Source organism: Oncorhynchus keta, chromosome 22, assembly GCF_023373465.1.
Source record: "Oncorhynchus keta strain PuntledgeMale-10-30-2019 chromosome 22, Oket_V2, whole genome shotgun sequence".
In the NCBI taxonomy this organism is placed as follows: domain Eukaryota; kingdom Metazoa; phylum Chordata; class Actinopteri; order Salmoniformes; family Salmonidae; genus Oncorhynchus; species Oncorhynchus keta.
In genome coordinates, this window is record NC_068442.1 from 50213953 (window position 1) to 50227130 (window position 13178).

The 13178-nt window shown below is 36.6% G+C and overlaps 1 protein-coding gene across 6 annotated transcripts in view; it reads right to left on the reverse strand.

Moving 5' to 3' along the window:
• Positions 1 to 13178, reverse strand: part of LOC118374956 (lisH domain-containing protein ARMC9) — a 102306-nt gene that overhangs the window by 10468 nt on the left and 78660 nt on the right. For all 6 annotated transcript variants that reach the window (XR_008075894.1, XR_008075893.1, XR_008075892.1 and 3 more), the window contains one exon: positions 5712 to 5914. Coding sequence is in view for 3 of the 6 variants with exons in the window: in XM_052475486.1 (XP_052331446.1) it covers positions 5712 to 5914 (203 nt within the window). In the remaining 3 variants the exon portion in view is untranslated. The remainder of the gene's footprint in view (positions 1 to 5711; positions 5915 to 13178) is intronic.

Here is a 13178-nt window from a genome sequence, read left to right on the forward strand (position 1 = left end):
TACAGTGTAGAAGGTCCCTCCCCTATAGAGTCATGTTAAACTACAGTGTAGAAGGTCCCTCCCCTATAGAGTCATGTTAAACTACAGTGTAGAAGGTCCATCCCCTATAGAGTCATGTTAAACTACAGTGTAGAAGGTCCTTCCCCCTATAGAGTCATGTTAAACTACAGTGGAGAAGGTCCCTCCCCCTATAGAGTCATGTTAAACTACAGTGTAGAAGGTCCCTCCCCCTATAGAGTCATGTTAAACTACAGTGTAGAAGGTCCATCCCCCTATAGAGTCATGTTAAACTACAGTGTAGAAGGTCCATCCCCCTATAGAGTCATGTTAAACTACAGTGTAGAAGGTCCATCCCCCTATAGAGAATCATAACAATGACTTCCAAATGTATTAAAGACAGTGAAGGAGAGAGAGAGAGAGAGAGAGAGAGAGAGAGAGAGAGAGAGAGAAAAGACCCAATATGTTATCTCGGGACTAAGAGATCACACTGCAAACAAGAGACTGTCCATCCATATTATCTCTATGTTCAATTAAGACGTGTCATAGCTTTATCAGGAAGCATGCAATAAAGCTAACACAGTATCTAAAACGTCACCCAATCGCTGATCTTTGAGAAGACAGCATGAGATGTACTTGGTAGTCATTATGTCAATACGGCTTATTTTAAAGTCTAATAAAAGCTTTCCCAACATTAGCCATTGTGCTAGCAATAAGATCAGTGTGTGGTTTGAAGGCGTAAGCCAATATTGCTGTCATGTTTTGTTAGTTTTGAAATGGCTTTGCTTTTGACAGATGAGGCATGACACAATGGCTTGTGTAATAATACGACACACACCACAGGAACAAATAGGCCTGCCTGTCTGCCTGCCCTTTGAGCTATTCTGTCCACAACACTGAGTTAAAAGAGACATTCTGTCCAGAACACTGAGTTAAAAGAGACATTCTGTCCACAACACTGAGTTAAAAGAGACATTCTGTCCAGAACACTGAGTTAAAAGAGACATTCTGTCCACAACACTGAGTTAAAAGAGACATTCTGTCCAGAACACTGAGTTAAAAGAGACATTCTGTCCAGAACACTGAGTTAAAAGAGACATTCTGTCCAGAACACTGAGTTAAAAGAGCTATTCTGTCCAGAACACTGAGTTAAAAGAGACATTCTGTCCAGAACACTGAGTTAAAAGAGACATTCTGTCCAGAACACTGAGTTAAAATAGCTATTCTGTCCAGAACACTGAGTTAAAAGAGACATTCTGTCCAGAACACTTTGAGCTTAAAGAGCTATTCCGTCCAGAACACTTTGAGTTAAGAGACATTCTGTCCAGACCACTTTGAGTTAAAAGAACCATTCTGTCCAGAACACTTTGAGTTAAAAGAGACATTCTGTCCAGAACACTTTGAGTTAAAAGAACCATTCTGTCCAGAACACTTTGAGTTAAAAGAGACATTCTGTCCAGAACACTGAGTTAAAAGAGACATTCTGTCCAGAACACTTTGAGCTTAAAAGAGCCATTCTGTCCAGAACACTTTGAGCTTAAAAGAGCCATTCTGTTCAGAATACTGAGTTAAAAGAGACATTCTGTTCAGAATACTGAGTTAAAAGAGACATTCTGTTCAGAATACTAAGTTAAAAGAGCCATTCTGTCCACAACACTGAGTTAAAAGAGCCATTCTGTTCAGAATACTTTGAGCTAAAATATCCATTCTGTCACATCATGCTTAGTGTTATACAACAGCCACAGAAATGATCTGAACAATTCATTTACTGAATAGTGTTCGTAAATACACAATACAAGACACTAAGTGTTGGAGCAACTGTAGGATTCCTGACCTTCAGCTAAAAGACCAGCGTGGCCAGACAATAGGTTCTTCTCCCAATCCGCTTCCCTGTGATTGGCTGTGTAACATTTATAGCACAGGATGCTGCTTTTTTTTGGGGGGGCGCACTACCTTAGAATGACAAAATGTTGGGGAAACAGCCTGGGTAACAGACCTGTTTGTGTTATCATTCCACTTCTTGTCTACCCAGGTTAACAGTAGCCCGTGATTAGGGTGGATCACAACAACAAAATCACCCACCAAAGAGGACCAATTAAAAGCTTGGCCTAAAACAGCCAGCACCGAATGAGAGGTACAAAAAAATGCCCGTAGTGAATGACACCAGAAAGTCCTGGTACAAATCATTCAACATCTCCCAGGGGGTTATGGGTACCAAGGAGGTGCTCTTGTCAAACACACGTTAGTTAACCACTTGGCATGTACACTGAGCAAAAATATAAATGCAACATGCCACAATTTCAAAGATTTTACTGAGTTACAGTTTATATAAAGGAAATCGGTCAATTGAAATAAATTCATGAGGCCCTAATCTATGGATTTCATATGACTGGGAATACAGATATGCATCTGTTCAATAAGCTTTTCCTCATCAATCTACAGACAATACCCAATAATGACGAAGTGAAAACACGTTTTTGCAAATCTATAAAAGTATTCAGACCCTTAGGTATGAGCTCAGGTGCATCCCGTTTCCACTGATCATTCTTGAGATGTTTCTACAACTTGATTGGAGTCCAGCTGTGGTAAATTCAATTGATTGGACATGATTTGGAAAAGCACACACCTGTCTATATAAGGTCCCACAGTTGACAGTGCATGTCAGAGCAAAAACCAAGCCATGAGGTCCAAGGAATCATCTGTAGAGCTCCGAGACAGGATTGTGTATCTAGGGAAGGGAATCAAAAAATGTCTGCAGCATTGAAGGTCCCCAAGAACACAGTGGCCTCCATCATTCTTAAATTGAATACGTTTGGAAACACCAAGACTCTTCCTAGAGCTGGCCGCCCGGACAAACTGAGCAATCGGGGGAGAAAAGCCTTGGTCAGGGAGGTGACCAAGAACCCGATGGTCACTCTGATAGAGCTCCTCTGTGGAGATGGGAGAACCTTCCAGAAAGAAAACCATCTCTGCAGCACCAATCAGGCCTTTATGGTAGAGTGGCCAGACGGATGCAACTCCTTAGTAAAAGGCACATGACAGCCCGCTTGGAGTTTGCCAAATGCACCTAAAGGACTCTCAGGACATGAGAAACACGATTCTCTGGTCTGATGAAACCAAGATTGAATTCATTGGTCTGAATGCCAAACATCAACATCTGGAGGAATCCTGACCTCATCCCTACAGTGAAGCATGGTGGTGGCAGCATCATGCTGTGGGGATGTTTTACAGTGGCAGAGACTGGGAGACTAGTCAGGATAGAGGGGAAGATGAACGGAGCAAAGTACAGAGAGATCCTTGATTAAAACCTGCTCCAGAGGGCTCAGGACCTCAGACTGGGAAAAAGGTTCACCTTTCAACAGGACAACGACCCTAAGCACACAACGCAGGAGACAACGCAGGAGTAGCTTCGGGAATGTCCTTGAGTGGCCACTTCTGATGGAACCCCCAATTTAATTAATTTTAGGATAAGGCTGTAACATAACAATATGTGACCAACTGGCTCAATTCAGGCTGATGTAGCAAATCTTAGTTTTTTTTTACGCTGGATAAAAGTAGAGACTAGAAATGTGTATATGATACAATATAGTTGCGGAACAATGGGAAGGTAAATCTCCACCCGGCACAGCCAGAAGAGGACTGGCCACCTCTCATAGCCTGGTTCCTCTCTAGGTTTCTTCCTAGGTTTCTGCCTTTCTAGGGAGTTTTTCCTAGCCACCGTGCTTCTACATCTGCATTGCTTGCTGTTTGGTGTTTTTAGGCTGGGGTTTCTGTACAGCACTTTACATCAGCTGATGTAAAAAGGGCTTTATAAATACATTTGATTGATTGATTCTACTTTGAAAGTTGATCAACTTCTAATATCGTTTTTGGTAATGTTATCTGGAGTGCCAGAGTGTCCTCTAGGCGTTTATAAACTCAGAGCATTATTCATTTATTTATTTATGATATCATGCTTCTGACCCCATCCTATTTAGAGAGATTGTTGTTCAACCTCACTAGGGTAGGGGGCACTATTTTCACCTCCGGATGAAAAGCATGCCCAAAGTAAACTGCCTGTTACTCAGACCCAGAAGCTAGGATATGCATATAATATGATGTAGATTTGAATAGAAAACACTCTAAAGATTCCAAAACTGTTAAAATAATGTCTGTGAGTATAACAGAACTGATATGGCAGGCGAAAACCTGCGAAAAATCCATCCAGGAAGTGGGACTTTTTTATGTTTGTAGTTTTCCATTGACTGCCTTTACAGTATCCAATGACTTAGGACTCAAATTGCACTTCCTATGGCTTCCACTAGACGTCAACAGTCTTTAGAAATTGTTTCAGGCTTGTACTCTGAAAAATGAGAGAGTAAGACCTCTCTGAATGGACCCTGCAGTGTCCCAGAGCTGTTCACTGCGCACGACCGAGGGCCTTTCTTGTTTTTCTTTTATATTGACAAAGCTAATATTGTTGAAATATGATTGATTATTATGACAAAAAACAACCCGAGGATTGATTATAAACATCGTTTGACATGTTTCTACGAACTTTACTGATACTTTTGGGATTTTTTTGTCTGCCTATTGTGACCGCCTTGGAGCCATTGGATTACTGAACAAAACTGAGGTTTTTGTATATAAAGAGGGACTTTATCGAACAAAACAAACATTTATTGGGTAACTGGGAGTCTTGTGAGTGCAACCGTATGAAGACCATCAAAGGTAAGTGATTAACTTTATTTCTGACTTTTGTCACTCCTCTACTTGGCTGGTAAATGTTTGTAATGTTTTGTGTGCCGGGCGCTGTCCTCAGATAATCGCATGGTATGCTTTCGCCGTAAAGCCTTTTTGAAATCTGACACAACGGTTGGATTAACACCTTGAATGTTTTTTGAATTTTTACTATGAGTATTTCTGTTTTTGAATTTGGCGCTCTGAAATTTTACCGGATGTTGGCCAGGTGAGATGCTAGCGTCCCACAACCCCGAGAGAGGTTAAAAAACATCCTGTTTTTTTGTTTAATTTGATGACAAAACAAACTTATTAGAAGGATTCACCATTCACGGATTTATGGTGAAAACGTCCATGGCTCGCATGCAATGCAATTCATTAGCCGTCCTGCTATTTCTGTAGTGCAAATGCAATCTGTAAGACGGTTACATGATTTTTTACAAACCATTACATCTGGGAGCAGTATATCCTCCTTTCTCTATACATTGGATCTTTGTCCAGCTCCTGTAAAAAGTTTGGATGTGAGTAAAACCCTCCATAGTCTACATTTCCTTAATATTATACGCCCTCGTATTTAGACATGGTTTGGGCACACTGCATCCAAATCTGGATGATCATTTCATGTAAGACATCTATCTGCATCTTCTCTGTGAAAAGTAACGCCTACATTTTATGAGAGGGTAAAATGCTGTTAAAACTGAAGTCCTTGTAACTATTCTGTTGTGTTTGTGGCATTAGTCACAGTTGTTTAATTTTCATATTTGATTGTAATTATTCAATGTCTTTTTAAAGGCATTATTAATTGTGATTTTAGTATTTTTTATTGGCAACGTTTGGCTTGACCATGGCTCGGGGAGAGCGAGAGAGAGAGCGAGAGAGCGAGAGAGCGAGAGAGCGAGAGAGAGAGAGAGAGAGAGCGAGCGAGAGCGATAAAGACAGAGATAGAGAGTCAGAAAGAGAGCTGTGATGTTTAAGACTTCACAGTTCACACTCACTCTGTCTGCCGCCCCCTGGCCCTCCCACTGTGACGGAGGCCCCTGATCCAGGTCGGCTGCTGCTCTGCTGGGGCTCAGACTGGGAGAACTGGGGGGCCAGTGGAGGGACAACGCGACCCCTCCGAGGATCCACGCCTGGTGCATCACTCTCCGGCGTGCGGGGAATCTTGGGCCGGCTTGTAAACCCGGGGACATTATCAATGCTGAGGATAGGGTCAGCGGGGAAGGGTCAGGGGAGAGGGGTTAAAGGTTAGAAGGTGAGCAATGCAGTCAAGTCATTATCACTGTTGAGGACAGAGGGTAACACTGTATTACTGTATTAATGTAACACTGTATTACTATATAACTGTAACACTGTATTACTGTAACACTGTATTACTATATAACTGTAACACTGTATTACTGTACCACTGTATTACTATATAACTGTAACACTGTATTACTATATAACTGTAACACTGTATTACTATATAACTGTAACACTGTATTACTATATAACTGTAACACTGTATTACTATAACACTGTATTACTATATAACTGTAACACTGTATTACTATATATCTGTAACACTGTATTACTATATATCTGTAACACTGTATTACTGTACCACTGTATTACTATATAACTGTAACACTGTATTACTATATAACTGTAACACTGTATTACTGTATTAATGTAACACTGTATTACTGTAACACTGTATTACTATATAACTGTAACACTGTATTACTATATATCTGTAACACTGTATTACTATATATCTGTAACACTGTATTACTGTACCACTGTATTACTATATAACTGTAACACTGTATTACTGTAACACTGTATTACTATATAACTGTAACACTGTATTACTGTACCACTGTATTACTATATAACTGTAACACTGTATTACTATATAACTGTAACACTGTATTACTATATAACTGTAACACTGTATTACTATATAACTGTAACACTGTATTACTATATAACTGTAACACTGTATTACTATAACACTGTATTACTATATAACTGCAACACTGTATTACTATATAACTGCAACACTGTATTACTTAATAACTGTAACACTGTATAACTACATATCTGTAACACTGTATTACTATATAACTGTAACACTGTATTACTATATAACTGTAACACTGTATTTCTATATATCTGTAACATTGTATTACTATATAACTGTAGCACTGTATTACTGTAACACTGTAACACTATTACTATAACACTGTATAACTGTAACACTGTATTACTATATAACTGTAACACTGTATTACTATATAACTGTAACACTGTATTACTATATATCTGTAACACTGTATTACTATATATCTGTAACACTGTATTACTGTAACACTGTATTAATGTAACTCTGCATTAATGTAACACTGTATTACTATATAACTGTAACACTGTATAACTGTAACACTGTATTACTGTAACACTGTATTACTATATAACTGTAACACTGTATTACTATATAAATGTAACACTCGATTACTGTAACACTGTAACAATGTATTAATGTAACACTGTATTACTATATAACTGTAACACTGTATAACTGTAACACTGTATTACTGTAACACTGTATTACTATATAACTGTAACACTGTATTACTGTAACACTGTAACACTGTAACACTGTATTACTATATAACTGTAACACTGTATAACTGTAACACTGTATTACTATATAACTGTAACACTGTATTACTATATAACTGTAACACTGTATTACTATATATCTGTAACACTGTATTACTGTAACACTGTATTAATGTAACACTGTATTACTATATAAATGTAACACTCTATTACTGTAACACTGTAACAATGTATTAATGTAACTCTGTATTAATGTAACACTGTATTACTATATAACTGTAACACTGTATAACTGTAACACTGTATTACTGTAACACTGTATTACTATATAACTGTAACACTGTATTACTGTAACATTGTAACACTGTATAACTGTAACACTGTATTACTATATAACTGTAACACTGTATAACTGTAACACTGTATTACTATATAACTGTAACACTGTATTACTATATATCTGTAACACTGTATTACTGTAACACTGTATTACTATATATCTGTAACACTGTATTACTATATATCTGTAACACTGTATTAATGTAACACTGTATTACTATATAACTGTAACACTGTATTACTATATATCTGTAACACTGTATTACTGTAACTCTGTATTAATGTAACACTGTATTACTATATATCTGTAACACTGTATTACTGTAACACTGTATTACTATATATCTGTAACACTGTATTACTATATAACTGTAACACTGTATTACTATATATCTGTAACACTGTATAACTGTAACACTGTATTACTATATAACTGTAACACTGTATAACTGTATTACTATATATCTGTAACACTGTATAACTGTAACACTGTATTACTGTAACACTGTATTACTATATATCTGTAACACTGTATTACTGTAACACTGTATTACTATATATCTGTAACACTGTATTAATGTAACACTGTATTACTATATATCTGTAACACTGTATTACTGTAACACTGTATTACTATATAACTGTAACACTGTATTACTATATAACTGTAACACTGTATTACTATATATCTGTAACACTGTATTACTATATAACTGTAACACTGTATTACTATATAACTGTAACACTGTATTACTATATATCTGTAACACTGTATAACTGTAACACTGTATTACTATATAACTGTAACACTGTATAACTGTATTACTATATATCTGTAACACTGTATTACTATATATCTGTAACACTGTATTACTATATATCTGTAACACTGTATAACTGTAACACTGTATTACTGTAACACTGTATTACTATATATCTGTAACACTGTATTACTGTAACACTGTATTACTATATATCTGTAACACTGTATTAATGTAACACTGTATTACTATATATCTGTAACACTGTATTAATGTAACACTGTATTACTATATATCTGTAACACTGTATTAATGTAACACTGTATTACTATATATCTGTAACACTGTATTACTATATAACTGTAACACTGTATTACTATAACACTGTATTACTATATATCTGTAACACTGTATTACTGTAACACTGTATTACTATATATCTGTAACACTGTATTACTATATAACTGTAACACTGTATTACTGTACCACTGTATTACTATATATCTGTAACACTGTATAACTGTAACACTGTATTACTATATAACTGTGACACTGTATTACTATATATCTGTAACACTGTATTACTATATATCTGTAACACTGTATAACTGTAACACTGTATTACTATATAACTGTAACACTGTATAACTGTATTACTATATATCTGTAACACTGTATTAATGTAACACTGTATTACTATATATCTGTAACACTGTATTAATGTAACACTGTATTACTATACATCTGTAACACTGTATTAATGTAACACTGTATTACTATATATCTGTAACACTGTATTACTGTAACACTGTATTACTATATATCTGTAACACTGTATTACTGTAACACTGTATTACTATATAACTGTAACACTGTATTACTATAACACTGTATTACTATATATCTGTAACACTGTATAACTGTAACACTGTATTACTATATAACTGTAACACTGTATTACTATAACACTGTATTACTATATAACTGTAACACTGTATTACTATATATATGTAACACTGTATTACTATATAACTGTAACACTGTATTACTATATATCTGTAACACTGTATTACTATATAACTGTAACACTGTATAACTGTATTACTATATATCTGTAACACTGTATTACCTAACACTGTATTACTATATATCTGTAACACTGTATTAATGTAACACTGTATTACTATATATCTGTAACACTGTATTACTGTAACACTGTAACACTGTATAACTGTAACACTGTATTACTATATAACTGTAACACTGTATTACTATATAACTGTAACACTGTATTACTATATAACTGTAACACTGTATTACTATAACACTGTATTACTATATATCTGTAACACTGTATAACTGTAACACTGTATTACTATATAACTGTAACACTGTATTACTATAACACTGTATTACTATATAACTGTAACACTGTATTACTATATATCTGTAACACTGTATTACTATATAACTGTAACACTGTATTACTATATATCTGTAACACTGTATAACTGTAACACTGTATTACTATATAACTGTAACACTGTATAACTGTATTACTATATATCTGTAACACTGTATTAATGTAACACTGTATTACTATATATCTGTAACACTGTATTAATGTAACACTGTATTACTATATATCTGTAACACTGTATTACTGTAACACTGTATTACTATATAACTGTAACACTGTATTACTGTAACACTGTATTACTATATAACTGTAACACTGTATTACTGTAACACTGTAACACTGCATTACTATATATCTGTAACACTGTATTACTATATATCTGTAACACTGTATTACTGTAACACTGTATTACTATATAACTGTAACACTGTATTACTGTAACAATGTATTACTATATAACTGTAACACTGTATTACTGTAACACTGTATTACTATATAACTGTAACACTGTATTACTGTAACACTGTAACACTGCATTACTATATATCTGTAACACTGTATTACTATATATCTGTAACACTGTATTACTGTAACACTGTATTACTATATAACTGTAACACTGTATTACTGTAACAATGTATTACTGTAACAATGTATTACTATATAACTGTAACACTGTATTACTGTAACACTGTAACACTGCATTACTATATAACTGTAACACTGTATTACTGTAACACTGTATTACTATATAACTGTAACACTGTATTACTGTAACACTGTAACACTGCATTACTATATATCTGTAACACTGTATTACGGTATAACAGTAACACTGTTACTGTAACACTGTATTACTATATATCTGTAACACTGTATTACTATATAACTGTAACACTGTATTACTGTAACAATGTATTACTATATAACTGTAACACTGTATTACTGTAACACTGTAACACTGCATTACTATATAACTGTAACACTGTATTACTGTAACACTGTATTACTATATAACTGTAACACTGTATTACTGTAACACTGTAACACTGCATTACTATATATCTGTAACACTGTATTACGGTATAACAGTAACACTGTTACTGTAACACTGTATTACTATATATCTGTAACACTGTATTACGGTATAACAGTAACACTATTACTGTAACACTGAATCCCTTTATGGGGATTATTTGTTAGTTGTGGGAAAGAATACGTTGATTTTGAAATAGGTGGACAATGAGTGTATCATTTTGCTGAACATATCTGTTGCATCTACGTCTAGATAGGTAGTTGTGTTGTATCTACATCTAGATAGATAGTTCTGTTGTGTCTACATCTAGATAGATAGATCTGTTGTATCTACATATAGATGGACAGTTCTGTTGTATCTATGTACAGTGGGCCTTATATTTTCGGACAATGATCTCAAATCATGCCAATAATTGTTCATTCTTTGATTCCTTAATTAAACAGGCGGCTTGGATTTCAGACACTCTCAGGGCAGTTGGCATTGGTCCGTTGAATATGATCCATCTGTCATCATAATGAGCCTTACTGTGATTTGATAGGCCACTGAACAAGACAATGGAAAGATTCCATTTCACTAAGACCTCCAGGTATCGTATTTGACTCGTAATCCCAGCCTCTGATTCCATCCCTTTAAAAATGGTTTGTGGTGTTGGATGTCTGGTATAAATATCAATCAACACTCTCCTGTGTGTCTGTGTTACTTGTTATTCCACAGAGAATGTGAGACAAATCCTGAGAGGAGTGGCCGAAGATAATTCCTGATCCATCACTGTTATAAATCATCATCACAACACAATCATAGGAATTATAAACTGGCCCCTATGAGTGGCTAGTAGAGCCTAATGGACCCCATGTCTCAGCAAGAAACTGTGGCTTTGATACCCCAGTCGAACCAAAATGGAGTCCACAAAAGTAGCAACCTCTGCACCACAATGGAGCCAAAATAAAGTCCTATAGAGCAGCAATGCCCCCCCGATACCACTTAATTTTCTACCTAGAGAGAGGAAACTGCCCTCCATGCAGGCAGAGGGTTGAAGTGAAGGCATTTTTTACATTAGTCCTAGGCATTCCTGGGGAGCAGAGTGCTTGATTTAAGTGGCATTTCCTCGGCTCATTACACGCGGGGAGACACAGAAGTCAAGCTCCTGTGGGATTTGGACATAAAAAAAAGGGCTGACTGAATGAGCCCCTTTGTTGACTGCTCGTTTAGACGCATGTCACACACCGCCTGGCTAGTGCGAAGTCACAGATTAGTATTAAGTTCCCCGGCAACAAAAACAAAAAAGGGGAACTAACAAAGAGTCACTGACAACAACCAAAACAAAACCGGTTGGGTTTAAGGAGGGGTTCTGAAAGACACTCCGTGGACTGTCCACTGAAAGTTGACTTGCAAATAACAACTAGGACCTAAAAGACCACCCACTAAATTTGCCCAAGAAGAGGCAAACAAAAGAAAATCGCCACACCAAACTTAAAGACAGGAAGCTAACCAAACAGTGGACCACAATGAAAACAGGGACGGTCAGATAAAGGATTGTTTGTGTAGAAATCAAATAGGGAGAGACAACTAAAGGAGTTAACCCTCCACATCTCTCAAGACAACTGGAGCACTGGGCCAGCCACTCTTAAATATCACCTGGGCCAGCCACTCTTAAATATCACCTGGGCCAGCCACTCTTAAATATCACCTGGGCCAGCCACTCTTAAATATCACCTGGGCCAGCCACTCTTAAATATCCTCTGGGCCAGCCACTCTTCAATATCCCCTGGGCCAGTCACTCTTAAATATCACCTGGGCCAGCCACTCTTAAATATCCTCTGGGCCAGTCACTCTTAAATATCCTCTGGGCCAGCACAGGTGTAACACATACTGACTAACAAGGTGCCATCAAACGGTGTGCTCCAATTGCTAATGTGCTAAGGTCCAACCTCGAAATATAAATGGAAAAACCAAAGCCTGTAACATTAGTATAGTCCCCCCCCCCTTCTTCCTCCCTGCCTTCTCTGACTCAAGCCCTCAGTCCTTCTCTCTTCTACTGTCCGTCGTTCCCTCCTTTCCACTGCTTGCTCTGGTCTCATTGCTCTCAACACTGCTAGTCCTATATCCTCTCTGTGTCTCTCGCTCTCTCTCTCTGTGTAAAAGAAAGAGAGGGAGAGAGACTGCAAAAGAAAGAGAGGGAGAGAAACTGTAAAAGAAGGAAAGAGGGAGAGAAACTGTAAAAGAAGGAAAAAGGGAGAGAGACTGTAAAAGAAAGAGGGAGAGAGACAGATAAAGAGAAGGAGAGACTGTAAAAGAAAGA